At 57.4% G+C, this 27,126-nt stretch overlaps 2 protein-coding genes across 6 annotated transcripts; both read right to left on the reverse strand.

Moving 5' to 3' along the window:
- Window positions 1–5,641: 5,641 nt before the first annotated feature.
- Window positions 5,642–11,994, reverse strand: SERPINF2 (serpin family F member 2). 2 transcript variants are annotated; one of them, XM_057715840.1, is made up of 10 exons: window positions 11,931–11,994; window positions 10,734–10,800; window positions 10,553–10,591; window positions 10,388–10,450; window positions 9,909–10,110; window positions 9,305–9,448; window positions 8,955–9,158; window positions 8,359–8,501; window positions 6,621–6,825; window positions 5,642–6,131 (listed from the first exon to the last, which is right to left on the reverse strand). In XM_057715840.1, exons 2-10 carry the CDS (start codon window positions 10,794–10,796, stop codon window positions 5,719–5,721), a joined length of 1,476 nt encoding a protein of 491 aa, XP_057571823.1. In that variant the 5' UTR covers window positions 10,797–10,800; window positions 11,931–11,994; the 3' UTR covers window positions 5,642–5,718. The 2 variants fall into 2 exon arrangements, with proteins under 2 accessions (XP_057571823.1, XP_057571824.1); XM_057715841.1 differs by having other exon boundaries at window positions 10,553–10,627; window positions 11,931–11,988.
- A 968-nt stretch (window positions 11,995–12,962) lies between these two features.
- On the reverse strand, window positions 12,963–23,976 carry WDR81 (WD repeat domain 81). 4 transcript variants are annotated; one of them, XM_057716413.1, is made up of 10 exons: window positions 20,044–23,976; window positions 19,229–19,336; window positions 18,786–18,976; window positions 18,471–18,661; window positions 18,056–18,221; window positions 17,811–17,976; window positions 16,432–17,121; window positions 15,666–15,811; window positions 15,187–15,366; window positions 12,963–14,196 (listed from the first exon to the last, which is right to left on the reverse strand). In XM_057716413.1, exons 1-10 carry the CDS (start codon window positions 23,729–23,731, stop codon window positions 13,876–13,878), a joined length of 5,847 nt encoding a protein of 1,948 aa, XP_057572396.1. In that variant the 5' UTR covers window positions 23,732–23,976; the 3' UTR covers window positions 12,963–13,875. The 4 variants fall into 4 exon arrangements, 3 of the variants coding, with proteins under 3 accessions (XP_057572396.1, XP_057572397.1, XP_057572398.1); XM_057716414.1 differs by lacking the exon at window positions 19,229–19,336; XR_009050040.1 differs by lacking the exon at window positions 12,963–14,196 and having other exon boundaries at window positions 15,235–15,366; window positions 16,418–17,121.
- Between the last annotated feature and the right edge of the window lie 3,150 nt (window positions 23,977–27,126).

Consider the following 27,126-nt stretch of genomic DNA (forward strand, 5'->3'; position numbering starts at 1 on the left):
CTCGAGGTTTGGGAGGGGGCAGGGGGTGAAGGGGAAGCTGAGACGAAGCGAGAGAGTAGCATAGACATATACATACTACCAACTGTAAAATAGATAGTCAGTGGAAGTTGTTGTATAACAAAGGGAGTCCAGCTCGAGGATGGGAGATGCCTTGGAGGACTGGGGTGGGGAGGGTGGGGGGGACTCGAGGTGGGGGGAGTCAAGGAAGGGAGGGAATACGGGGATATGTGTAAAAAAACAGATGATTGAACTTGGTGTACCCCCAAAAAATAAATAAATAAATAAATAAATAAATAAATAAATAAAGAGTTTGCATGCCCTAATTAAAGATCCCTCATGCTGCAACGAGGATCCCGCATGCTACAATTAAGACCCAGCACAGCCAAATAAATAAATAAATAAATGTTAAAAAAAAAAAAGATACACATTGAATGTCTTCTTTTCACTCTGATCCCCAGTCATCTGATTCCACTCCCTAGAGACAGTGGATGTTAATCTCTTTTATAAGTATCCTTTCAAAGATAATTTTAATGGCTTAAAAAGCAAATGCAAACACATAACACACAACAGGAAAAATTGTAAATGTTTTAGAAAAATGTATAGACGGATTTCTTTGAGATCTCTGAGTAGGAAAGTTTTTTTAGACGAGACACCAAAAGAAGCACAAATTATAAAAAAGATTGATAAATTTGGCACTAAAATCAGAAACTTGTTTTTATGAACAGATGCCATAAAACAACATGAAAAGACAAGCCTCACACCAAGAGAAAATATTTGTAACACAGATAACTGACAAAAAAAAGATAACTAACTGTAATAGAAAGAACTACAAATCAATAAAAAAATAAAGGAAAACAATGCAACAGAAAAACAGGCCCAGGTAATTCACAGATGAAGACTCCTGAGTGGCCAATAAACTTATGAAAAGATGTTTTTCACAGGTAGTCAGAGGAATTCAAATTGAAACCACACTGTGAAGAGTATATTTCATACCTATCAGATGGGCAAAATTGAAAGGTCTGACAACACCAAGTATTGGTGAGCACGTGGACAGCCAGGATCTCTTAGGCCCTCCTTAGGAGAACGTAAATTGATGCAACCCCTTTGAAGAACAATCTGGGAACAAATGGCAAAGTTGTGCATAACCACATGTGGCGGCCCTGGCAGTAAAAGATGGAAAACCCACACCCACAACTCAGCAATTCCATTCCTAAGCGTGTGAGCTGAAAAGACTACACATGCTCACAAGGATTGTAGCAAGAATGTTACAGCAGCACTATGTCGTGAGGGCGGGGAATGCTCCTTGAATGTCCATCAACAGGAGATTAGCTACAGGGTGAAAAAGCACAGCCTACAGCCATGAGGAATACTAAAGGGAAGCCACTTAGACCAGCACAGATTCATCTCACAATGCGGAGTGATGCAAGTTGCAGGAGGATGCATTTGTGGAAGGCTTTAAAACACACAGAATGGGGCTTCCCTGGTGGCACAGTGGTTAAGATTCCGCCTGCCAATGCAGGGGACTCGCGTTCGAGCCCTGGTCTGGGAAGATCCCACATGCCTCAGAGCAATTAAGCCTGGGCACCACAACTACTGAGCCTGCACTCTAGAGCCTGAGGGCCACAGCTATTGAGCCCATGCGCCGCAACTACTGGAGCCCATGAGCCTAGACCCCATGCTCCACAACAAGAGAAGCCACCGCAATAAGAAGCCAGCGCACTGCAAGGAAGAGTAGCCCCTGCTTGCCACACCTAGAAGAAACCCACAGGCAGCAACCAAGACCCAATACAGCCAAAAAAAAAAAACAAACAAACAAACGCCAAAAAACAAAAAAGAAAACAAAATAACCGCGCAGAATGATACTATAATATATACCACTCAGGGATTAAACCTCATGTGGTGAAAGTAAAAGAAATGCATGAAAATAATAAAAACCAAATTCAGGATGATGGTTTTGGGGGTAGGGGAAGGACTGGGAAAGGGAATGTAGGGCTATCACTATATTGAGAAAACTTTTTAAGCTGGACAGTGGCCTTATGCAATTTATTATACCTTTTTGTATGTCCTAATTATTCATAACTTATAAAGAAAGAAGATTTCTCTTTCTCCCGATTAGAGTGAAAGCAGTGTGTCCCACGCCTGCCAAGGGAGAGGGCCTGCACTGGTGCTCTTCAAGAACTAGGCTCCTGCAGGTAGCCCCGCTCCTTCATAATCAATGTATCCCTCTCTGAAGGACCATTCCACAGCCTTTAAACAGCCCCTGCTACTCCCCTCTTTGAGGACACTTCCTTTTCTGCCACATCCCCTAAAGCTACTGTTCATTTCACCATCCTCCCTCCCAGCCACGCGGGAAAGAGCTATTTACTCTTGCATCTGCACTGTCTCAGTGCCTTTCCCCCCTCACCCTCCAACTTGCTTCTGTGCCCAGCTCTCCTCTGAAACTGCTGTCGCCACGTTCACGGGTGACCTCTGCATGACCACCAAATGGACATCTCTGCCCTCGAAACAGCAAACTGTTTCTCCTCCTTGAAACCCTGACTCTCCGCACCCTCCCATTTTCCTCCCACCTCACAAACCGCATCTTTTCCATCTTCCTTCTAAGAGCAAAAGCGGGTGCTATGAATTTAGCTGGAACCACAGACATAACTGGAACTGTCCCGGGGAAGACTGGGACATATGGTCATCCTATATTAGTGTGACATTTTAGTCATGTTCAAAATGGAAATCTCTAGTCAATCTCAAAATCTCTCACTCTGATTCCCATTTCAGTAAAACCCATCTTCTCAAGACAAAAATCCGGGGTTTTGCATGCTGAACCCCATCATCCTTGACTCTTGCCTCTCCGTTCCTCTCCACCTCCCATACAATCTATGCACGAATTCTATAACGTCCACTTGCAAAATATACCTGAAGTCTGACCACTTTCCTGCAGTTCACCCTGGGCCAAGCCAGCTACGTCTCTTGTGTGCTAACCAGCCCCCCTCCTCCTGCAATTGTCCCTCTAAGTCTGCTCTCCACCCAGCAGCCAAATGAGCCTTCCAGAGCTTACCTCAGACCACGGTGCTCCTCTATGAAAGCCTTCCACAGTGACTGAGTAATTGCCATCCCCAACCACACGGATGAATCTCACAAACAGGAGGTCAAATGAAAGAAGCCAGGCACAGGAGAGCACAGACTGCATGATTCCTTTCCATCAAGTTCAAAACCTGGGATTTCCCTGGTGGCGCAGTGGTTAAGAATTCCCCTGCCAATGCAGGGTACATGGGTTCGATCCCTGGGCCAGGAAGAACCCACATGCCGAGAAGCAGCTAAGCCCCTGTGCTACAACTACTGAGCCTGTGCTCTAGAGCCCACGAGCCACAACTACTGGGCCTGTGTGTTGCAACTACTGAAGCCTGCATGCCTAGAGCCCGTGCTTCACAACAAGAGAAGCCACCACAATGAGAAGCCCAGGCACCGCAACCAAGAGTAGCCCCCGCTCACCATAGCTAGAGAAAGCCCACATGCAGAAATGAAGACCCAATGCAGCCAATTAATTAATTAATGTTTTTTTAAAGTTCAAAACCAGGAAAAACTAGTCTGTTATCAGAAGTCAGGAGGGTGAGGACTGTTTCTTGATCTGAGTACTGGTTGCACAGGGGTGCTTGGTTCGTGAAACAAATTCATAACGCTTAGGTACAGCTATGACTTTTGTATTTAGCATACTATATTTCAACCCCAAATTTTAACTGGTTTATTGTCTAGACCACTCTACTACCAGATTTAGGCTCTGGCGGGGTAAAAGACTTGCTGGATTTTTCACTGCTGCAGCCCCAGAGCTTGGGTCACTGCTGCGCACACAGGAGGCACTCGACGAGCATTTACAGGGCAGACGATGCAATTAAGGCAGCCAGACCAGCAGCAGGGAGAACCCGGGAGGTGACAGCAGTGACCCTCGGGAGTGAGGACTAGATCCAAACCATGGCTAGAGCCCAAATGGAGAGGAGGAGAGAGCTGAGAAAAACTCAGAAGGTAAAATTAACCTGATGGGCTTGCTGATTTAACTTTATAGTTCTCTCTTACCTCTCCTAAGATGACAACGACAGTCTTTACCTCGGCCCTAAAGCCCTCAGGGGTCTGTCCTCAGTTCCTGATTCCTTCCTGCGTCTCCCCCCCTCACCCCCTCCACTCCAGCCCCACGGATCTCCTGCTCAACCTGAACCTCTCGAGCAGCTCCCACCCCTCTGCCCAGGACACTCTTCTCCAAGATGTCCTGCGCTACCCACCCTTGCCTCCTTCTAGTCGCTGCTCCAAAAGTCACCTCCTCCAGGAGGCCTTCCCTGCTTTATTTCTCACCAGCGCTCTCATCACCCTCTGCCATACCATGTATGGTTGATTTATTTCCCATCTCCCCACACTGCTGGTTTGTAACAAGTGAGATCCCATCCCAGGGACTTGCTCTTCATCACCACACTACAGGGCCACAGGTGGCTGCTGCCCCATGGACACTCTGCACTCACAGACAAGGGCCCACCCACGTGGACACCCATGCTGCCCCCAGCCCTGTGCCAAGGTGCCCCTCATGGCTTCCCCCAAATCCTCAGGCGCTGACAGCCTCCAGCTGGAGCTGGGTGCTCCCGGCAGCCTGCCCCCCGCCGGCTGGCGGGCGCCAGCTCCTGGCAGAGGGGCCGGCATGTAATTAGAAACTCTTCAAACTCCGTAATTGCCAGTTCTTCTCCCAAAGCAGGAGGCTGGCGCTATTCTGAGCTGCCTTTGTTGCCGGCTGCCTGAGGCCGGGAGAGAGGAACAGGCTGAGAGCAGAGCCAGGCTGGCGAGGTCAGAGGGACTGCGCGGCGGAGAAGGGCTGGCAAGCGGCCAGAGGCCAAACGTGGCACAGAGAGGGCCGCTTCGCTGCCCCTTGGGGCGCAGCCTGGTTCTCGGTGTGTCCGCTCTGGGGCCTCCTCCCACCTTCCCGCAGCCCCCCTGCTCCCACCCATGCCCCGAACAGTGACATCAAAGCAGACGGGCCCATTCATTCTTTATTCACGTGGCATAAAAATCACTACAAAAACTTTACAAAAGAGCCTTTGGGAGCGAATGCCCCCACCCCCTCAGCCACTGAGACACCAGGCAGAGGGGACAGAGGGGAGAGGAAAGAAGGGGAGTCCTGGCAGTGTTGGTACCTCCAAGGACCAGCGGGGAGACTGAGGGCACAGGGTGGGCTGGAGACCGGTGGGCCTTGGGCTGCTCAGAGTAGAGGCCGTGGTGCAGGGTGCTTGACCCCTGCCTGCACGTGCAAGCCCGCGACCGCGCTGGCCACTCTGGGGCTGCCCCCTCTCCTCAGCCAGGGTGTCCACCCCTCCCCATCCCTCCCTCTCGGGTACACAGGCGTGGAGGCGCCCCAGCCGACCTCAGGAATAACCTAGCTAACGTCCTGACAAAAATGAATCCACGGCCGCCCCTCCGCCCAAGCCCCAAACAAGGACACCCTCTGAGCCCCTTTGGAAGAAATGCTGCAGGACCGAGGCCCATGGGTCCCTGACGCCTGCCCTCCTCCCAGCACCACCCCACCCCAAACTCCCCAAGAGGAGACAAAAGAATGGCTCCCCTCCTCCCCTCTCCCAGACTGCGCCCCTCCCCCAGCCCCCACCCCCAATCCCACAAAGCTGTTTGGAAAGAGTCACATGAGTTGAGAGGCTGGTCCAGGCAGGGACCCGGGATGCTGGCGGCCGCAGCCCCTCACTTGGGGCTGCTAGGTTGGGGGTAATCCTCCTCCGAGGGGGGCTCCAGTTTCAAGTCAGGGCCGAAGGGCTTGTCTCCGCGGGGGTAGGCCTTCTGGTTCTGGAAAGAGTCCCTGTGGTCAGGGGAATCCTGCTGCTCCTTGCGCTCCGGCTGCGCACCAGGGTTGGGGTTCCTCACGCTGCCCACAAAGAGGGGCAGGCTCGTGCTGTCCTCGAGGATGAAGAAGAGGAAGGGCCGGTTCACGCTGAAGGAGGAGAGGGACATCCGGGACATGGCCGTGCTGGTTGCCGCGGCCGCCTCCACGCCGGCCTCTCTGAGCTCCAGTGTGGACTGATGCTGCACGCTGGACACCACCAGCCTCTGGTCCGAGATCCCACGCAGGTCCGGGGCCTGGAACAGCTCCTGCAGGCCTGCCCAGGGCAGGAGATGGCCGGTCAGAGCTGCCTTCTGCCCCACACGCTGCCTGGACCTGCCTGGGAGGGTGTCTGGCATCCTGGCCAGGGTACACCTTGAATCCACAGATTGCTGGTTAACTCCTATTTAACCTTCATGTATCAGCTTAAAGAGTCCTTCCTCCAGGAAGCCTTCCCTGATCTCCTGCCCCTATATCCGGACAGGTGCCTTCCCAATATTTTCCTGGGTGAACTAGAGAGAAGTCCTCTGTGTTAGCACTTATGCGGAATTGTAAGTACCTGATTCCTCATCTGCCGACCCCATGAGACTGAGCTCCCGGTGCTTCTTGCAGGAAAGCCAGCGAGGCTCACATGCCACCCCCAGCTCTCCACCCAGGATTCTTTGCAATGCTCGGTCTTGGGCAGAGCAGGTCCTCATTCCCTGCCCCCCCCCCACTCCTCCCCAGAACAGAGGGTCCAAGGGCACATATCACCCAGCCTCCTTACCTAGCTGGCTGAGGGTGGCCACCAGGTCGAGTTGGTATTTCAGATACAGCTTTGGCAGCTGGACCTTGGTGGGCCTCTCTCGCACCAAGGGCTGGTGCAGGATGTCCCAGCTCAGATTGGCCAGCACCTGGGACACATTCCACTCAAAGTGGAGGGGCACGATGACCACAAAGCTCATGTTATTCTTAAAGGGGAAATGAGCCACCTACAGACAAGGGACGGAGACAGCATGAGGACCAGAAAGCACCCAGGCCTGGGGGCCAGGGCAGGGCCAGCATCACTTATGAGACACTCCATCCTTTACAGGTGTGTGTGGGGTCTCCCTGAGCCTCCACTTCCTCACCTGTGGAGTAACAATACCTGCGCACACTGCCGGCTCACGTGTGACGGAAAGAGATGCTTTTAAAATTTCTAGCAGTGTCTGCACATAGGCAGTGCTCACTCAGTAAATGGTGGTTTTCTCTCTCCTCCTCTGCTACCAGCTAGCCTGTGACTCAGGGTGAGGAACCCCCTGTGTCCGCCTCTCACTTCCTCCATGCATACAATAGACCAGGTTGCCCTAGTAGTGGAGGCCCTGCCAAGGGTGGTACCCTCTCCATCCCTCTCTCCTCCAACAGTGACTTTGCCTGGCTGTGTATTTATACTGTGATTTGGGGTAAGACGTCATACGAACGGAGTTTCTGCAGCTGAAGAAGTATGAAATCCACCGGACTTCTTGGGCCCTGGTGGATGTGACCCCTCAGGGTCCAGGCAGAGCACCCAGGGGGCAGGACCCCTGTGGTGGGAGGGGGCGTGCCAGCGTCTGGGGGCCAGGGCAGCCTGCAGAGGGCGGGTGCGAGGAAGAGGAATGCCAAGGAGGGCAAAGGATGGAGATGAAAGGGTGAAGGAAGTGTGGGCAGGACACAGCCTGGCGGGAAGGAGCAGCAGGAATAGAACTAGTGGGGAGGCAAACCAGATGGTCCATGTGTCGGGGGAACTGGAGAGAGGCCGGGACGCTGCCCCAAGGGCCTGCCTCGCCCACAACCCCTCTCAGAAGTGGCCTTATGAAACTAACCAGCGCTGCACCCTCAGCCACAGCTGACTGGCCCAGGGATCAGCCGCTCAGGCCAAGAGGACCATGTTTAGGCTGGGAGCAAGGGATAGCTTAGCTGAGCACTCTCTCTAATCAGAATGTTCCATCAGAATGCTGACAAATCCATCCCCACCAAATCCTCCCTTCTAAGGAGCACTGTGTGAGAGCTCAGCTCACATCTCCCAGGCTTCGGGGTGCTGAGGTCCTGTGCTGCCCACAACCCATGGGTCCTTGTAATAAAGCCACATAACCAAAGATCACCTGGGTCTCAACTCAATGTCCCTTCCTCAAAGAGGGCTCCCTGACCCCTCTACTAAAATACCTTTCCCCCACTATCTGAAATTATCCTGTTGATTTATGTTGTCTCATGCACTGTGTGTCTTCCCTCCTGAGAGCAGGGATCTGGTCTTCCTTGCGCTCCACTAAACCCGCAGTGCCTGGAAACAGTATCTGCACACAGCAAATGCCCAATGAATGAACCTCAGAGAGCCTGGAGTCTCAGTCCCCCTGGATGGGGTCACAGCGAGACCTTTCAGAACCATCTGCCCCAGCGATCTGACTGCAAAGAAGGTGGGGCCCATCTCTGACCCCCATGCCTGCTCCACAGGTGCCCACTCCTTTCCCCACCTCCCAGCACCCAGCCCGGCCTGAGCAGTCAAGGGTGACCTGGATCTCAGGCTGCTCCAGCAGGAACCAGCGCAGCGGGTATGTGCGGGATTGCATCATGTCCACTGGCACCGTGAACTGCTCGTCCAGGTGGAAAGTGTCCCTCTGCGTGAGATTCGGGTCGAACTTGCTCTTCCAAAAGCCTGCATCCAGCAGAGGGCAGGGGCCATATAGACTGGGGCCAAGGTAGGTTCTACACCACCAGCTTCTTCCCCATCCCACCAAGAACCCATTCAAGGGGCGCAAGGTGGAGGCTGAGGCACCAGGGGATGCTGTGCCAGGTGATACCCAGCTAATCTGAGGTCTGTTCCCTGGAGCAGTTGCAGAATCTGGGCTTGCCTTCTCCCCGGCCCTGTCATGTGCCCAGGAACCTCCCCCTGGGTCTTTTAAGACTCCGTTTCCACCTAGGGAACTCTCTCCACAACAGCCCCATCCAGTTCCTGGGCCTCCCCCCTGCCACACTGTTAACTGTCTCCTACCCTCCCCCCTGCCTCCCGGTCCAGCCCCGGGGAGGAAGAGGGACCCTCAGAACAAAGTGTGCCTACAGGGCAAGGGTAGGGGCTGAGGGCAGGGACCCAAGAAGGGGAGGAGCGCACCCTGGAAGTGGATGGCATTGAGAAGAAGCAACACTGTGTCATCCGGCAGATCTGAGAGGAAATCCTCAATCTTCCCCTCCGTGGCCTCCTTCACCCATTGGTTGATGTTCGCCAGGTCATCCCCCTTCCTTCCCGTCAGGCTCATGGGCTTTGCACCAAAGAGCTCTTCTGATTGTTCCAGGAAGTCCTCTTTGACAGGAAATCCTACACAGAAGGGCCCACAGGCTGTTGCTAGGACTTAGGCTCCAGAGCCACGAGTGCTCCGACTGGCTGCCTGAGCCCACACCCGTCTCCCTCACCCCTGTCCACCCCAGGGCACCACCTAGGGAGTGCCTGCCACCAGGATCTACCTTTCTGCAGGTACATTCTGGCAGCCAATCGGAAAGCCCCAGGGCCCAGGTCCCGGCAGAGGCGGCTGAGCAGGTGCGGGAGGCAGGGCCCGGAGTCCACGTGCAGCACCTGCTGCAGCCTCCGCAGCGTTTGGTTCTGAGCACCTGGAGGGGACACGGCAGCTATGGTCCTTCCCACCCCCGCTGCCCTCCTCCGTCCCTCTTAAATACCTACAGCGAGCATGCCCGCGAGACTGCACTGTCTCCTCCCATATCCTGAGCTGGTTTGAGGGACAGGACTCCCAAGTTTTACTTTCATCTCTGCTGCTGCCAATCTGGGTGACCTCAACGTAACGCCTTCCCTCTCTGGACCTCAGTGTCCCACAGTGAGCCCCTCCAGTCCAATGGAAACATTGTCGCTATCAAACTCTTGCACAAAAGTCTCCAGAAGCACATCCCGGGACCAATCCCCGGGATTCTGATTCACAGAGACTGGAGTCTGCATTTTTACCAAACATCCAAGTGACCCTGACAGAGGAAGCACTCGCTAGTGAACTCTGGAGGAGGTAGCGAGTTCCTACTGGCCTCCCAGCTCTGCTGATCTGGACAGGTGCTCCCGCAGTACCTAGTGCCAGATGTGACAGGGCCAGGGCCACACTCAGAGGTGACAGGATGAGGTTGGGCCTGGTGGAGCTTTGGGCCACCAGGGAGAAGAGGTCCGCGGTGAAGGCCATCATGGCCTGGGCCAGCCTGCGGGTCTGCTCCAGGGTTGGGGCCCCCTGGCAGTCTCCTGGGGCCTTCATCAGGGCAGTGTGGGCAGTAGGCTTCTGCAGGGACAGATGGGGGGGTCCGTGAGGTCAAGGGGTCAGCTCCAGGTTCCGTGTTGAAAATCTCCTTCAAAGCCCCTGTGCTGGGGACAGCAGGGCACTGTCCCGGTGCAGACATGAGCAATGGCATTCCGGGGACTAGGTCCCTTCCTCTGGTCCCCCGCACCCTCTCCCTTCAGGCCTCAGCCTCACGGCCACGCTCCCCCGTTTCCTTGCCCCTGCAGACGGGCCCCCCCCTCGGGCCAACCCACTCTTCCGCAGCCCCACCTGCTTGTACCTGGTTGCCCAGCTTGAGGAGGGACAGTGGGAGCAGCTTCTGCTGGGTCTCCTCGCTCCTTAGCTGAAGAAAGGAGGAGGCAGCTGGAGAGCGACCCCTCCCATAGGTCCCCCCACCCTGCACCAGCCACTGGCGAGGCCCCCTGGGGCCTTTCCTCCCCAGTACCTGCAGGCTCAAGGGCTCCATGGCACTCACAGGAGAGAACTGTTGAGAAAGGGATGAGGAGAGGCGAGGGAACCCCTAAAGCCAAGCCCTCCCTGGACCCAGCCCCCTCCTCTTTCTCAGAGACCGCTGGCCTCTCCCGCAGCCGCCTCCCCGCCCCACCCAGCCCGAGGCCCAGGCTCACCGCTGAGCAGGGGCTTTGCAGGCAGGACCAGCTGAGCACCAGGAGCCCCCAGAGCCGCGCCATGTTCCTGTGCAGGACGGGAAGCCTCCGTTCCTACCTCGCCCCCGCACCGGCCGCGGAACCCCACCCACACGTTCTCGGACAGCCACGTCCCGAGCCATTACCACGGAGGGGACGAGGCCAGCTCAGCACACACCCCCAAAGCACATCCCTCTGAGCGGTGAGCTGTTTGAACTCCCCCCCGAATTGCTTTTTCCCCTTCGTGTTTTGTTTTTTCACATTTCATGCACTGAAAATGTCTCAGTTCATGGGGGGAAGATATCACCCAAACAAGAAAACTCCTCATTCCTCAAGGCCTGGTGTTGTGAGTCAGACCCGAGTCTGAATCCAGGCTGTGCCTCTTGGCAGAGGACCTAGGACTTCTCCCTTAACCCCTCTGGGCTTTGCTTTCTCTTGTCAATGATGGCAAAAGTCCCTACCTCCTCCCATGTGTGCTGTGGGGACCAGCCTAAGTCAGTCTTTGTGACTCTGACTACATGGCCTGGCACTCAGCAATGGCTCTTGTCAGCCTAGTCCGAGGGCTTCCCTGAAGCCTCCTCCATACTGGGGCTCCCTCCCCAGAGCTCTTATCCAACCGGCTGTCCCGCGGCCCACCTTTTCTGGCCGGCCTGCTCTTGCCCACAAGGGTGGACAGGCCTGTGGTCTCAGCAGGGGTGGTGGGCTGGGCCAGAGACTGGCCTTGTTGACCCAATAGCAGAGCCCAATGAATGACTCTGGCCAGAGCCACCTTTGGACTTACGGAAAACACAGGCCTCGGCCCCCACTCTGCCCAGGCTGCTCCGGGAAGCCAGGCTGGCAGGTGGGGATGGGCAGGTCTTGGTCTGGCCTCAGAGCAGGTCTCACACACACACACCCCAACCCCATCTCAAGCATCCTTCTGTCACCCCCAGCCCCATCCCCATCCCACACAAGGACCCTTGGCCAGGGCCCTGATCTCCAACCTAAGTTTTTGAAGCTTCCTGGCAAGAAAAGGCCTCCAGTTTTTCACTTCCCAGAGAGACCTCCCCCCAGAACCCCCACCTCGGCTTCTCAGCACCCTAGGCGGCTGGGAAGCGACAAGCCTCCTGAATAAATCAGCCCAGACCCCCACAGCAAGGCGGACAACTCCAGGCCAAGCCACCACCTCTCCCCGCTTACCTCTGCAGGCTCCTCGCTGCTGTACACGGTGTCCCTCTGGCCCCACTTGGGTGCTCCCCACGCTCTGCCCGGGTTCCAGCCAGCCCAGCTGAGCCCTCCCCTCCCACCAGGACCTTTGCTCTCAGCCAACCACTGTTCCAGTTGCTTTCTCTTCTGGTAAATATTGACCTGCACATCCGGTTAAACATTGATACTGGGACCAAAAGCCCCTTTCCCACCAGGGCATCTAATACTGGGACAGCCACCTGGAAGCCGCGTAGATATGGGTCCCACCTGAGCCTGGAGAAAGGAGGTTCAGGAGACAGTCGAGAAGGCTATCCTCAGCTGGAGAGCAGATCCAGGAAGGACAGAGGCCTTCCAGTGACCCCGTGAAGTGGGGGGTTACCCCAGCTTTAGCCAGGCTCAGAGAAGCTGTGTGACTTGCCCGAGGACACAGAGCTGGGCTCAGAGTTACATCTAAGTTCCCACTTCCAATGTCCTTTCATCTCCCCCAGAACTGCCTCACTCTCCCAAGGGCAGGGAAGGGGCAGCTGCCAGAGACGACGCGGGGAACCCAGGACAGGATGCCCATCCTCAACGCTCACATGCCCAGGCTCCTGGGTGGCTCCCTCCAACCTGGGTCCAGAAGGCAGGGGGTGGGGAGAGAAAAGATGAGGGGGGACGCAGCCTTTCCCAGCACCCTACCTCATCGGGAGCAGTGCCTCCTTACCCTTCTCAAGGGTGAGGGCTCTGGAAACTGGCCTAGTGCTGCACCAACCAGAAGCCCTATACCCTGTACCGCTTGAAAAACAACGATCAGGCTGCCTCCCACCTCCTCACCCTGTCCTCACTGCCCTGGAAGCTGCAGGGTTTCAACTTCTCCCCACCCAGGCACCACCATCAAGAAAAGCCTCACTCAGGGACCTTCCTGGTGGTCCAGTGGTTGGGGCTCCACGCTTCCACTACAGGGGGCACAGCTTTAATGCCCTGGTCCCTGGTTGGGAAACTAAGACCCCGTGTGCCGCGAAAAAAGGAGAGAAGCCTGCTCGGTTCCATGGCTCTTCCAAAGGATTTATTGATCATATTTACATCTATTGCAAATAGTGAAAAGGCAGCAGGGGCCTAGCCTTAGACCTCATCTCTGCTCCAGAATGTGAGGACCCAGGGATGCCTAGGTCTTCCTGTCCCCTGGCGGAGGGAGACCTGAGATGCAGAGATGATTCTTCTCGCCCCTTCTTTCAGGGTCTTGGACCGGTTCCCCCAGGGGTTCTGGACCCAGAGGCTGCCTCATCAGCTCAAGGCACAAACACTGTGGTGAGGGGCGGGCAGGCAAGGCGTGGGGTCACTCCTGGCAGACACCGCCTGGCCCAGACCATCTTCCCTTCTTTGGTCCTGCCCTTCCTCCCCTACTGGTCCCACACTGGGCAGGGCCTGGCTGGGTGGACACTTAAACCCCAGCCCAAGGCCCTTAACTCCTGGACCACGGCCAGCCCTTAGAGGCTGGAGTCCAAGCACCATCAGTGTCCTGGACTGGGGCAGTGTCCCTGTCCTTGTAGGACAGGAGCAGAGAGAGCCCAGCAAGGGGGCTGTGGCTGGAGGCTGGCTAGGCAGGGAGAGTCCCCCTTCCCCTGCCCAGAACTTCCTGTCCCCATGTGGATGCAGAGGGTGGAGCTGGAGAGAAGAGAGGGCAGCGATGCTCTCCCCAGGCTCTCCCTCTTCCTTCCTGCTGGCTCCAGCAGCATCGCCTCGCCCCAAGTCAGGAATGAGATCCCTTCTGGCAGCCTCAGTGGCTTTGGGGGTTCAGGAGCCCAGACCCCCACGCCCCCCTAGCTGGCAGGCCATGTGGATACCTAGGGCGTGGATGGCCTGAGGCTTGCGAGGAGGGATGCTGCTGGGGAAACAAAGGTGGGGGATGGACTCCTGAAGGACGTGTGCCCACCTCCACCTGGCCAGCTCTCGCCTCAGCCTATGCCAGGAGGCGGATGACCCCGTTGTCTGAGCCCAGCAGGAGGTGGCGTTTGGTGGGTAGCAAGGCCAGGCTGGTGAGCGTGCCACGGAAGTTCTCGGAGCTGAGCTTGGTGGTGGCCTGCGAAGGCGGCTCAAGCAGGGAGCAGACGCCGATCTTATTGGCCACGGTGCCGGTCACCACCTCGCTGCCGTACAAGTCGAAGGTGTGGATAGGGTCGGATGCGGACTTGTAGTGATGCGTGGGCTTCTGCTCCAGCTCCTTCCAGACGGTCAAGGAGTGGTCGGAGGAGGAGCTGACCAGGATGCTGCCCTCCACCGCCTGCCCGGGGAGACAAGAGCCTCAGCAGGGCCCAGGGTCTTCCTGTTTCCTCCCACATCTCCCAGGAAGACAGCGCGTCCTCAGCCAGGGGCAGGCTGCCACCCTCCCACATTATATTAATTAGTTACTATGGATATATTAAAGTGTCATCAACCTAGTCATCATCATAATCTGGGCACCTACTACATCAAGCATGGCGTCAGACATGCTAAACGTCTTACCACGGTTAACCTTCATAACAACTCCATAAGATAGGTGATGTCGCTGTTCCCATTTTACAGAGGGAAAAACTAAGGCTCAGGAAAGTGAAGTAATCTTACGAGGTCACAGAGCCAGTAAGTGGCAGAGCCAGGATTAACATCCAGGCTGACGCCAGAGACCCCCTGATGCTGTCTTGGAAACTCAGAATTCAGGGGCGCCCAGAACCCAGGATCCCCTGGGGGCCCCCGGAGGGAGCCAGGGGCTGCTGCCACGAGCAGTGGCAGTGCATGTCCCCTGGCCGCCACTTAGGGTGGGAAGGGAGTCCCAGATGCCAGGAAAAACCCTCCCACGAACAGCCCTGTGCCTCCCCTCCTGTACCTCCCTGAGCAGTTCCCTGAGGGCTGTGATTGCAAATGGGGTGGGAGCAGAGGTGGGGGATTCCCATGCCCCATCCGCCCCTGCCCCCACCAGAGCAGCCCAGCAGGGGGCATGGACTCTGCTCAGTGGTCTGGGGGCAGTAAACAGCCTCCCAGCTGAGCTTTATTTAACCTGACTAGGTCACGGACAGGGCCCGACCCCTGATCCTCCAAGCAAGACAAATATGGACAAGGGTTACTCATTAGAACATCTCCAGGAAGCAGCAGGGTCAGCTCGGCCCCCTGGTTCCCGCCCCGTGGCCTGCCTCCTCCCTGGCTCCTGACCCTCCCCGCCCGTGGGTCCTCGGGCAGGTATGGGGCAGGTCAGGGCTGCAGCAGTCAGCAAGGTGGGGAAGGGGACCTGGTCTGTCACCTTGATCTGCAGGATGTCCCCTTCATGGGCAGGCCAGCCACGCAGAACCAGGCCCGTACGGGTGTCCAGGAGCACCATGAAGCCCGAGGAGAAGCCGGCCACCACGCTGCGGCCACTGGGGCTGACAGCCAGGGAGCGGACGAGCCCAGGGTTCAGTCCACCGCTCAGGCGGAACTCATGCTGCAGGCAGAACAGGACACGCTGAGGCACCACCGCCACCTGCTCCAACCTGCGTCTCCCCGAGGTGCAGCTCACCCCCCACCACACACAGCTGGAAGGCCTGAGCCTCATCGCCCACCAGCGGGAGGGCTCCCCGCATTCCAGGCCAGAGTCCCAGTGCCCACCCCCCCCACCCCAGGGTTTTCTGCTGCAGGTGGTCCGTCTCCAAAGAGAAACTCTGCCCGGGCCTCCTCTCCTCAGGGGTCTCTTTTCTCTGCCAGGCACCCAGGCCAGGCCTCAGGGACTGGGACGCCCCTGACCTGAAGGCCAGGCTTCCGGCAGTCCACAAAGCGCAGGGTCGAGTCAGAGCTGGCCATGGTGATGCTTGTGTGGGGGGCGGGCATGACAGCCACAGCAGTCAAAGGCACACGGCTGTCCGACGGCTCCACTGTGCGGAGGGTCTTCCCTGGGAAGGAAAGGCACGGTGGATCTGGGGTCCCAGCCACTGATGGAAGAGCCCCGACTCCTCTATCCCCCCAACCCACCCCGTACCTGCCTCCCACATCCCAGGAGACCTCGAAAGGGCTGAAGGTGTTTCTTGACCCTCCCACCTTCCTACTTCTATGGCCAAGACAGGCTCCTCTCTTCACAGAGCACCCCCTGGCCAAAGCTACCTCCCCGTCTACCTCAATGCAACTCCACCCCCCAACCTTCTGCTTTTTAACCTTATTTCTCCCTACAATGATGACAAAAAACCAACCAAGCAACTGCTTACCAACCAGGTACTACGTGCTCCACGTTAAGCCAAACCCCTATGCATTCTCTTCTAAAACAGCTGTTCTGATTCCCATTTTGCAGATGGGAAAACTGATGCTTCCAGCAGCAGAGTGACTTGCTCGAGGTCACTTGGCCAGTAAGTTGTCAGAGCCGATTCAAACTCAGATATGATGGATTCCAAGTCCTAAATGCTCCCCTCTGTGGCCTCGGTGGGTCACCCCCAACCACATACCATCACACCCCAACCTGCCACCCTTGGCGGAGTACACGACAGCAGCAACAGAACAGGCCTCACCTGGGCCCGCTCACCTGTGAAGGGGTCCCAGATGTGCACAGCCCCGTCACAGCTCACCACACACTGCGGGGCCTCGAGCTGGCCCACAAAGAAGACGCTCTTGCGGTGCTGGGCGTAGACGAGACGTGGGGCTGTCTCGCTGGTGCCGTCCCCAGAGTTGTAGAGCGGCCAGAGGCGCACGGTGCGGTCCTTGCTGCCACTCAGAAAGAAGTCCTCGCTGCTCAGGGGCACCACACACTTGACAGCCCCCGAGTGGCCCGGGAAGCCCTGCAGGCGGATCTGGTGGAAGTGGAAGTGGGCATCCTGCTGGCTCACGCCGATCTCGTACTGCCAGTATGCCAGCCAGTTCCCGCTCAGCCCGTGCGCGCTCCGCGGCAGCTCCCGCTTCAGCGCGTTGTCCTCGCTCTGGCTGCCGAGGCCCCCACCGCCCACCCCAGAGATGGGGCCCAGCGGGCCGGGGCTCTCAGGCTGGGAGTCATCCGGGATCTGGATACGGTTCCCGACCAGGACGCTCCCAAAGGTCCCTGAGTGGCCATCGTCCTGGGGGCAGCCCCCACCCTGGGGGTCCCACTCGGGGCCGGTGCTGGGCGCGGTGGGCTCCACGCTGGCAGGGCTGTGACTGCGTGGGCTGATGCTCTCCAGATACAGCCCCGCCAGCTCCCCCACCAGCTCGTGGTTGGGGATGATTTTCCGGATGATGTCACCTGGATGGGAGCGGGAGAAGTCCTGAGATTAGGGGAGACAGGAAGCGACGGCCACCACCCACCCAAGGGCTTGGGAACCGCAGAGGACAGGGCAGGTACTGGCTGTGCAGCTCTAAGCAAGTGACTCCTCGCCTCTGAGCCTGTTTCCTCCCCAGAAAAATGTGGATTCACTCCTTCAGTATGGACACATGAGCATCTTCCACACGTGCTGGGTGCCACGCTGGGCATCAGAAACAGAACGGTGAACAAGACAGGTCATGCTCTCCCTCCCACAGCTTAGATTTCAGTGGAGGGATGACAACATATCTGACCAGGGCTGTTCATCCTATTCAGGGCAATGACACACGTAAATGCTCGGCACAGGGCCTGGCCAGTACAGGAAGCTACGGGAACGGTGGGCTGCTCGTTCCCCTCAGACGGCTCCTAAGACGTCAGTCCGGCAGCCTGACCCCCTCCCCTGCCTGCCCCAGGGACAGACTAGGCTGCTCCTGTGCCTCCGTGCTGGCCAACGCTCAGTCCCTGCTTATATGTCACTGGGACTTGGGGGCCTAAGGCCAGATCCCTTTGCTCTGACCCAGAGAACTGTGCTTAACCCCCACTCCTGACTCCAGGGGCTGGGCGATGGCGGGGCCCTCCCAGGGGAAGAGGCGTAGCCACAGAGGCTGTGAGGGGACTTGATGGGCCAGTACCCAACAGGCAGGAGAAGGGCACGTAGATTGTGTATGCCATCTCCAAGGTGAACACCTTCTGCAGCTCGTCCAGCAGGGATGGGTCCACCGGCCGGAGCTGCCCGTCAGAGAAGGCCACCTCTGGCAGCTGGCCCTCACTGCGGCCCACGGACTCCAGCTTCAGATCCTGTGGGCGGGAAGCCCGGGGGGGTCAGCAGAGGCCACCGCCCCCGGCCAGCCCACCCCAGCCAGGCAGGTCTGCCCACCTGGTGCCGAAGCTCGTGCAGCTGAGAGAAGACTTGAAAGAAGGTGGCCACGGGCTCGCTCAGGTGCTGCTGGACCATCTCCTGCCCAATGCGCAGGCAGATGAGGGCGATGAGGCTGATGGTTTTCATACACAGGACAGTCCGGGCCTGGGCTCCACTTGGGAACCTGGAAACAGAGCTTATAAGCTCCAGCCCCCGCCGCCCCTGCGGGGCTTGCCCAGATCTATCCAAAGCTGTAAACGCAAGGAGCTGTGAGCCCAGCTGGTCCAAACCAGATGGAGAAACGGAGGCACAGAAAGGTATGGCTTGCTCAGGGTCACTCAGCCGGGACGAGAACCAGGACTCCTGACAACCCCCCACCCTGGGTAGCCCCCTCAGCTGGGCTGCTCCCCCGAGGGATGGGGCAGGGCCCTACCCCGTGACGAGGGAAGTGAGGAAGCTGAGCACAGGCAGCAAGACCTCATGGCTGATACGGGGCAGGATGTCCATGAGGGTGGTGTCTGAGAGGTACACGATGATCTTCTGGGTCAGAGTCACCGCTGCCAGCAACCCTGCTTCCTTGCGGCTGTTCAGTCGACTGGGGCCTGAGGTGCTACCCGGGGCCACCTAGAGCCACAGAGCGGATGAGGGCCAGGTGGCCCCACAGACCCCCCTGGGACCCCCAGAGGTCCTGGGTCGGCCCTCAGGCCCCTCAGCACCCCCAGACCCTGGCTGCCAAGTGGCGACTGACCAGGTAGCTGATGTAGGGCAGGTACTGGTAGGTGAGGACCGGCTCCCCGTACAGGTGGGCGATGTGCAGGAGGCAGCTGAGCACGGGGCCCGACACTACGTCGCCCAGGATCGGTCTCTTCTGGTAGATGTTGCCCACGCTCAGCGGGGGGCTCTCACCACTGCTCACGGTGAACTGCTGCCGCGTGGGCCCTGCCAAGGAAGGGCCAGCAGCCTTGAGTAGCTGGCAGAGGGCAGGAGGGAGGGGGGCCTTGAGGGACTGCGGCGGCCGCTCCTGCTCGCTCTAGTCTGGGATCTCCCCGTGCCCTGCCCGTGGGAGGAAGGAGCTTACAGACCAGGACCCAGGACCGGGCCGGCAGGTGGTCCGAGGTGAGAGCAGGCAGGATCCGCTACAGGGGCCGAAGATGGGGAAAGGGCTGCAGGAAGCCCCAGCGCCGGCCTTACCAACATAACACGACGTCAGCAGGCGGAGCAGGTTCCGGGCCACGTGGCGAGAGGCCACGGTGGGGCCAAGCTTGGCGGACAGCCAGCGGACCATCTTGCAGGCCGTATCTGCAGGGCGGGAGCAGGCCCCGGGCTCGTCGGATAACGGCGGCTCACTACTCCCCCACCCCACCCTGCGGACCCCACCTAGCCGACGCTGACTCCAGCTCTGCCCAGGAGCCCGGCCAGAGCCGGGCTGCCCCACGCCCCCAGCCTCCCTTTAGCAGGGGCAGAGCTGGCCTGTGGGAGTCTGGCTTTGGGGCTGCTCCAGGCACCTCGACTCGGGCGTAACCTGCAGGAAGGTTACCCTTTCAGTACATCTCCCCCAACTCCTAAAGGAGGCCCTGGCTACCACCACCCTCTCAGTCTAACCACACTGGCCTTTCTCACATTCTTTAATGGCACCATGACAGCCTCAGAGCCTCGCACGTGATGTCCGCTCCGCCTGGAATGCTCTTCCCACCACAGACCCCGCCGTTTTTGCCCAGCTACCTCCTCCTCATAGAACCTCAACCGGCCCTACTTTCAAGGAAGGCTTCTCTGACCCCTGAAAACAAGATCTAAGCCCCATTTTATATTCCCTTGTGGTACCTAGCCAGGTTCTTCGCAGCACTAACAGAACTTGTGCTCATGGAAGACTGCCTAGAGCGTGGACGTGAGCTCCAAGCGGCAGGCCCAAGGCTCTGCTGCGTGTGGATTTGCTCGACCCCCTACTTGGCGCAGGGCAGGGGCTCAGCAGATGGTGCCTGTTAGACCAACACCTCCCGTGAACTCACCAAGAAGGATCTTCTGTTCTTTGCCCTCTGACTGCTCGGTCAGCGGCTCCTCTTCTTCCTCCCCATCGGCCCCGCCGGCACCGGCCACAACCGTATCCATGGACAGCACCGTGTCGGAGAGCGTGAGCTCAGACGCCTCGGGGACGTCATCTTGCTCCCCTTCCCCCTCCCCCTCCTCCAACACCACACAGCCTTCCTCCTCCTCCTCTTCCTCCTCGGAGCCCTCGCTTTGCTTCAAGTCCTGGCTGCTGTCGCCTGACCTGAGGCTGCTCTTGTCCACCGGGGCGCCCCCTTCGTCTGCCGCGCGCTCCTCGCCCAGGGAGGTCTCACTCGTGCTGCTCTTGTCACTCAGTCGGCCCAGGCTCACAGCCTCCGCCTCCTGGGGCTGAGGGGACTCGGCCACGTAGAGCCCGGCCTGGAAGTCCTCCGTCTCAGGGAGGTCGGCCTGGTCATGCAAGCTGACGCCAGACGTGTAGTCCGGGAGCCCCAGGCCCGAGGAGGCAGCAGGCTCCCCGTCCATCTGGATCTCCTCCCCAAAGGCACAGGAGCTGGGCCTGGCCCCTGGGAGCCCACTCTCCTCATCGTCTGCAGCCCCCGCCAGGCCCTTGCTTTCCTCCTGGGAGGCCTCCGCGCCAGCCAGCACTTGCAGGACGTGGGGCAGCAGGTGGATGAGAAAGGCCTGCAGGCCCAGCCGCACCATCAGCTGGGCCACAAAGCAGTCAGTGTACAGGTAGAAGCGCCCGTGTAGCCGGCAGGGGCTCTCGTAGGCACCAATGAGAGGTTTCAGTAGGTACTTATTAGCATTTTTGGGGCCCAGTGCCTTGGCGACAGGTTCAAATAGGTACCAGGCTGTATACACGGCTGTGTGCTCCTCAGACATGAGTGACAGCACGAAAGGCAGCAAGATCTCCAGGCCCTCGGGGGTGATGTCATTCAAAACTGCGCCCAGTTGCTGCCACAGAGCAAAGACCAGCTCCCTGCCCTGGGCCTCATCCTCCACGCGCCTTGCCTGGTACAAGAGGATGAACTTGTGCAGTGCGGGGAAGTATGGGGGGAAGGGAACCACATAGCTGAAGGGGCTGAGGAGCTGGGCCGGGCAGGGCGGGGGCAATCCCTGGGAGACGGGTCTGTACTCAAAGAGTGGGTCCAGCTTGCCCCTCCCTGCAACCATGGGGCCTTGAGAGCCACTCAGCTGCAGAAGCGTACCCAGCACAGGCTGCAGAGACACAGGGACCTCCTTGGGATGGCGTGTGCAGAGCCCCCGAACAGCCTCGAAGCGTACCCACAAAGGCGCATCAGGCTGCAGTGTCCGGACCCTGGTGGCAAACACCATCTCAGCCAACAGGACACCCAGCGCCTGCATGTCCCGATGGAAGAGGTCCCGCAGCTGCATGGGTGGCTGGACCTGCGGCTGCTCAGGCACCTCCAAGCGACCCCCCAGGCCTTTGGTCAAGAAATTGCCCAGTTTCTCTAGCTCTTCCAGAGCCTGCAGAGGATTGAAGCCCTCCGGAAGAAGAATCTTGCCCTCCTCACCTTCCCCAGGGTCTGCCCCAGCAGCTTTGTTCCGGCGGCCTGGTCGAGAGGCTGAGGCCCCTGAGAAAGGCAGGAGGCCTGGGGGGGCTTGACTGGAAGAGGAGGAGGAGGAGGAGGAGGAAGAGGGGCCCAGCTGGTCACCTGCTTTCCCAGCGAGGGAGATGGAATCCAGAGCTTCTGTGGCCTGCTCCAGGTCATCGTCCCCTGCCACAGGCCTGTCCCTAGCCCAGCCAGCTTCACAGGGAGTGGCCTCCAAAACCGGCCTGCCTGTGCCATTTGTAAGCGGTGCTGGGAAGTCCTCCCGGCCTGTGCTCTCCTGGATGGTTTGAAACAACAGCCTGGGGATGAGCGGAGGTTCAGGAGCAAGGGCAGAGGCCCCAGCCAGGCGCTGGGGGTGCGGCTGGTCGAAGAGCTGCACCACGCCGTAGCTGGTCAGGTGTGTGTGAGCATCCACCAGGTGCAGACACACATTCTTCTCCTTCACAGCCTCCTTGCCCTGGAGTTTGTAGCCAAAGGTGAGGTCAATCCAGTGGTGTAGGTCCTGGGACACCTCTCGGCTCTCCAGCAGTGCCCGGTGAGCAGCCACAAACTCCTCGTTGGAGCTGCACCAGGCCGGTACGTCCAGGTCAGGCATGTCAGGGTGGATGGAGCAGAAGATGGAGGGATCAGTGTAGAACTCGGGAATGCACTCATCGGGTGTCCAGCTCTGCATACGCTCCATGCTGGCAGGATACTCGTGGGGCTCCCATTGCGCCCGCACGTGTCCACAGAGCACCGACCGGGGTGTGCGCCGAGCCTTGTACACATAGTATGTGATGTCAGAGAGCACGTCGGAGATGTGGTGAGGAACATGAGGCGGCTCCCCGCCTCCCGCACCACCTGCCACAAACGCCTGCCGCGTCATCTCATACGTGAAGTCCAGCTGCTTATCCCCCTTGTTGAGGCGGAACTTAGACTTGCGCAGGTCTCGGAAGCGCCCGCGGGGTGTAGTGAAGTCCACCACCCAGGGCAGCACTGGGTGGTAGTTGGGGTCTCCCTGCCGCCGACCTGCCAACCGATTCAGCTGCATGAGGTAGTGGAAGTTGCTGATGCGGCCATGCACCCAGTCTAACATGAGGCCCCTAAGTTCCTCCTGGCAGGTGGGACACCCAGGTCCCCCTCCTCCCTCCTCTCCAGGCTCAATGCCTGACCTATTCCTTGCTACAGGGGTCTCCTCATTCTCATCTTCCTTGGGCCTCTCGTAAGCACTCAGGTCCAGCCGAAGCTCACTGCAAAGCTTCTCATCCACAGCGATGTGATGCAAAGATAGGGCCCCGCAGGCCAGTCCCTGGCGGTGACAGGCATCCATGGCCCTCAGCACACGGAAAAGAATGAAGAGCACCTTGGCTTGGCTGTTGGTCAGCTTGGCAGGGCTGAAGGTGACTACATCATGCAGGGAGAACTGCATATAAGGGTGTACCACGTAGAGCATCTCTGACGACTCCAACAGAGCTTCAGCTCTCAGAAGACTGGGAGAAGCAGGGCTGCCCCGAGGGGGACAGGAGCCATCTCTGGCATACGATGGCCATTGGGCAGCTTCGCCCACTAGCAGGAAGGGGCAACCATAGACTCTCTGCAGAGCCTGTCGTAGGGAGTCCAGAGCAGGGACAGCTGCGGGGGCAGGGCTGTGACTATAGGGCTGCCCATAAGTGTGATACGCGTGGCGCCACAGGTTGCGATAATTCTGGGCGGCCACATCCTGCATGAAGCGAGTGAGGGTCTCCGGGCTGCCCGACCCCTCCTCAAAAGGCAGGCCGCCCAGCGGGTAGGAGAGCCTCCGTTTCCGCAGCCCGTGCACCTCCACTCTGGTCCAGCCTGGGGGCAGCCTCTGCACGGAGCGCTGCAGGAGAGTCCTGACTTCCGCTTCGCTCAGGCCTTCTGCGCGGGGACAGGGTCCCGGGGGCAGCCGGCGCTCCCGGAGGCTGGCCAGCCAGCGCGCGGGCACTAGGGCCACCACGTGGGTGCCCCCCGGGGCTGGAGCCAGCTGCCGGGCATCGATGTTCAGGTCCCTCTCCACGCCCCGGAGCAGCTCCTCCATGTCGGGGCTCGAGGGCGGTGACCAGCCCTCCGCCTCGCTGGTAAGAGCGACTTCCCGCTCCCAGCTCCCCAGGGCCATCCCCTCCTGGCCGCCTGGGGGCGGCGCGGGGCTGAGCCCGGCCACGGCCCTCCTCGCCACGGCTTCCGGGGTGCCAGGCCGGGTGGGTGGGGATGCGCGAGGGACAGGGGCTGGGGCGGAGCAGGCCGGGGCGGGCCGGGGACAGAGGGGGCGCGAGGGCGCTCTTACCCCTCCGCAGGGTCCTGCGCTCCGGGCGCGGCGGGGCGGGGGCTGCGGGGCGCCAGCGCCGGGCTCCACCGTGACGGGTCAGCTGACGCTGCTCACGTGATCGCCCCGGCACGGAAACAACCGCACGTGGCTCGACTGGGCCGGGGGACCCCGCCTCCCGCTCGCGCCACCGCCCGGCCGGCCTCGGCGCCCTCCCTCCCAGCGCTCTGCTGGGCCTGGTGGCGGCTTCGCTTCCTCCGCGGCTGCAAGGGGCAGGGGAGGGGGATACTGAGCGGCCTACGAGATTTCCCCTCCCCTCCTCACTTCCTCCTTCAAGTGCCGAGTGGCGGACCTAGGGAGGCTTTCCATAGAGATCACAGCCTTTAACTGGCTGATCTTCCCTGCCGCCGCCACCACCACCTCGCTCTGATTTTACAGATGAGAAACCCAAAGCAGAGCTGGGACTTTTGATATAAGTCCCTTCGCCGCCTCCATGCTGCCTTCCAAAAGAAAGAGCTTTTAATTTTCCAAAATATGTCATCAGTAACATTCCATTTGGCCCTCACAACACTCAGTGAGATAGGAAGGACAGTTATTTATATTTCACAGGAGAAAACGAAGAGCCTCCAAAGAGGCTTGTGCAAGTGGCAGAATGGAGACTTAGAAGCTGGTGCACAGATCCTCTGCCCCAGAATCCTCCCCACTGACAGCCCTCTTTTTTTTTTTTTTTAAGTTTCTGGGCAATCCGGGGGAGGGAAGTGGAACTGGCCCAGGCTCAAAGGCCTGGAGTTCTTGGGAGGAAATGTTCCTCCAAGACTTCCTGTTGAAAATCTGCCTCTGCAGTGCTACAGAGCCTGCCTGCTGTGGTCAGAACCTTGCAGATGCCAGGGTGGCTGGGGGGGAGGGTGCAGCACAGACAGGGAGCTCAAACCAGGGAGCTGGCACCAAAATTACAGGCCTCCTTCAAGGAGTCTCAGTTCTGATTCATTTGCAGGATAGATAGGCCATTGTCTGCAGCAAACCCACTCTCTCTGTTTTTTGAGTCCCGCTCCTAGAGGGAGAGTTTGCCTCACGTAGAAGTTGGGTGTGGAGATGTGGGAGCTCCATAAAGGCACTTAAGAAAAAAATAAAGTCCTAATTAGAGAGGAGACAGGAATGGCTCAGCCATGATCTGATTCCATCTGTATCTTTCTTGAAGGGGAAGCCAGAGCCCCTGATGTGTTTGGTCTCTTGACCTTGGGCAATAATAACTTACAACCACCATTTATGAGCACTGGTTAGGAGCCAGGCATCCTGCTAAGCACTTTGCATACTTTGATTTGTTTAATTCTCACCACAACCCTTTTTAAGAAGATAGTTTTAGATCCCTTTTAGGATGAGGAAGCTGACTACCTTAAGGAACTTGCTTAGGTCACATAGCTAAGAAGTGGTAGAGCCAAGACTGAAACCCAGGCCTATCTCATTCTAAAATCAATGTTCTTTGTACTCCTTTGCCACGCACTGTTTTGTTTTGTTTTTAAAATTTTATTGGAGTATTGTTGATTTGCAATGTTGTGTTAGTTTCAGGTGTACAGCAGAGTGATTCAGTTATACATACACATATATTCATTCTTTTTCAGATTCTTTTCCCATATAGGTTATTACAGAATACTGAGTAGAGTTCCATGTGCTATACAGTGGGTCTCTGTTGGTTATCTATTTTATATATAGTATTGTGTCTATGTTAATCCCAAGCTCCTAATTTATCCCTCCCCCTCAACATTTTCCCTTTGGTAACCATCATGCACTATTGTTTTTTTCACCAGGGAAATTAGGTGTTCCTTGACAATCTTATATCCTTGGAGGTAGCACCTGCTTTTTTTTTCAATATTTATTTTTTTAAATATTCATTTATTTATTTGGCTGCACCAGGTCTTAGTTGTGGCATGCAAGATCTTCACTGCCACGTGTGGGATCTTCCTTGTGGCATGTGGGATTTTTTTTTTTTTTTTTTTTAGTTGCTGCGTGCAGGATCTAGTTACCTGTTCAGGGATCCAACCTGGGCCCCCTGCATTGGGAGCGTGGACTTTTAACCACTGGACCACTAGGGAAGTTTCTTTGTGCCTGCTTCTTAGCACCAGTAAAATTTTGGGCAGCGTGTTCTTTGCTCTGGTCTCAGTTTACCTAGACTGAGCAGGCATTACTTTTTCTTTCTGCAAGTTTGTGTGTGCTCTGCCCTCTAGTGGTTTTGGCTTGCAATGCAGCAATGACCTTGACTAACTAACCTTACCTCTTATAGTTCTTTCCATCCCTTAAAGAGGGATGTCCTTGCAGTACGGGGCACTAAGATTTCTGGGATACTGGCACCTTCCCCAATCCAAGCTCTAAAACCGTGGTTTTTCACACTTTATTGATGTACTTCTGATTGAGACCCTGGAATCTGAATTTTTAACAAGCACTAGGTAATTCTGCTGCTGGCAATATGCAGGCCACATCTTGAGATATAATGTTCTGTAACAGCTTTATTCCCAAATGCTCCCTGAATCTCAACCCAAGCACCCTTGGGCTTTGGGGAATCTGGTACCAGATTAGCCACTCTCCTGCCAAACTCAGTACTGAGTTTCTTGGAGGTCATGGCTTGGATGGTCAGAGAAGGCAGTTGCAGCAGCCCCAGCCGTCAGCCCATGCTCAGTGAGGTTAGCTCTTCCTGATCTGGCAAGGAGAAAAGTGAAGGAAGCTAATATGTTTAGTGCACCAACTGTGGGCCAGGTACTGTGCTAGGTATTTTCAAACATATTCCTTTTTAAAACCCAACAATAAGCCATGAGTTTATTATTCATTCAGTTTTGTAGATGAGGAAATTGAGGCTCAGAGATGTGAAGTATCTTTATCAGGCTCACAGCTGGTGAGAGTTGGAATTTGAATCCAAGTTTGTCTAACTTAGTGGTTCTCAACTGGGGGCGATTTTGGCCCCCAGGGGACATTTGGTCATGTCTGGTGACAATTTTCATTGTCATAGGGCTGGGGACGCCACTAAACAAGCTACTATGTACAAGACCACTCCCACAAGAAATTACCCAGCCCAAAGTGTCAATAGTGCTATAACTGAGAAACCCTGGACTCAAAGCCTGTGCTTTTGCCCTATAGAGTGAGAGGGTGGGAACATGGAAAATTAGAACAAACGGGAAAGGGCCTACCCCAAGGGCCTTGGGTGAGAAGGGAATGGGACTTCTCTGCTAAGGATAATGGAGAACGGGGGCAGCTGATGA

This window comes from Hippopotamus amphibius, chromosome 17, assembly GCF_030028045.1.
Source record: "Hippopotamus amphibius kiboko isolate mHipAmp2 chromosome 17, mHipAmp2.hap2, whole genome shotgun sequence".
Taxonomy (NCBI): domain Eukaryota; kingdom Metazoa; phylum Chordata; class Mammalia; order Artiodactyla; family Hippopotamidae; genus Hippopotamus; species Hippopotamus amphibius.

What these genes read in the sequence shown, in the direction of transcription:
- WDR81 (XM_057716413.1), bottom strand. Translation starts at nt 23,731, where the DNA reads ATGGCCCTGGGGAGCTGGGAGCGGGAAGTCGCTCTTACCAGCGAGGCG. An exon ending in TGCACGAGCTTCGGCACCAG is followed by an intron (nt 17,977 to 18,055) that starts GTGGGCAGACCT and finishes TCCCGCCCACAG; the next exon opens with GATCTGAAGCTGGAGTCCGT. An exon ending in GGGACATCCTGCAGATCAAG is followed by an intron (nt 14,197 to 15,186) that starts GTGACAGACCAG and finishes CTCCCCGGGCAG; the next exon opens with GCGGTGGAGGGCAGCATCCT.
- SERPINF2 (XM_057715841.1), bottom strand. Translation starts at nt 10,796, where the DNA reads ATGGCGCGGCTCTGGGGGCTCCTGGTGCTCAGCTGGTCCTGCCTGCAA. An exon ending in TGGAGCCCTTGAGCCTGCAG is followed by an intron (nt 10,451 to 10,552) that starts GTACTGGGGAGG and finishes TCCTTTCTTCAG; the next exon opens with CTAAGGAGCGAGGAGACCCA. An exon ending in TGGAGCAGCCTGAGATCCAG is followed by an intron (nt 6,826 to 8,358) that starts GTCACCCTTGAC and finishes CCTTGTCTGTAG; the next exon opens with GTGGCTCATTTCCCCTTTAA.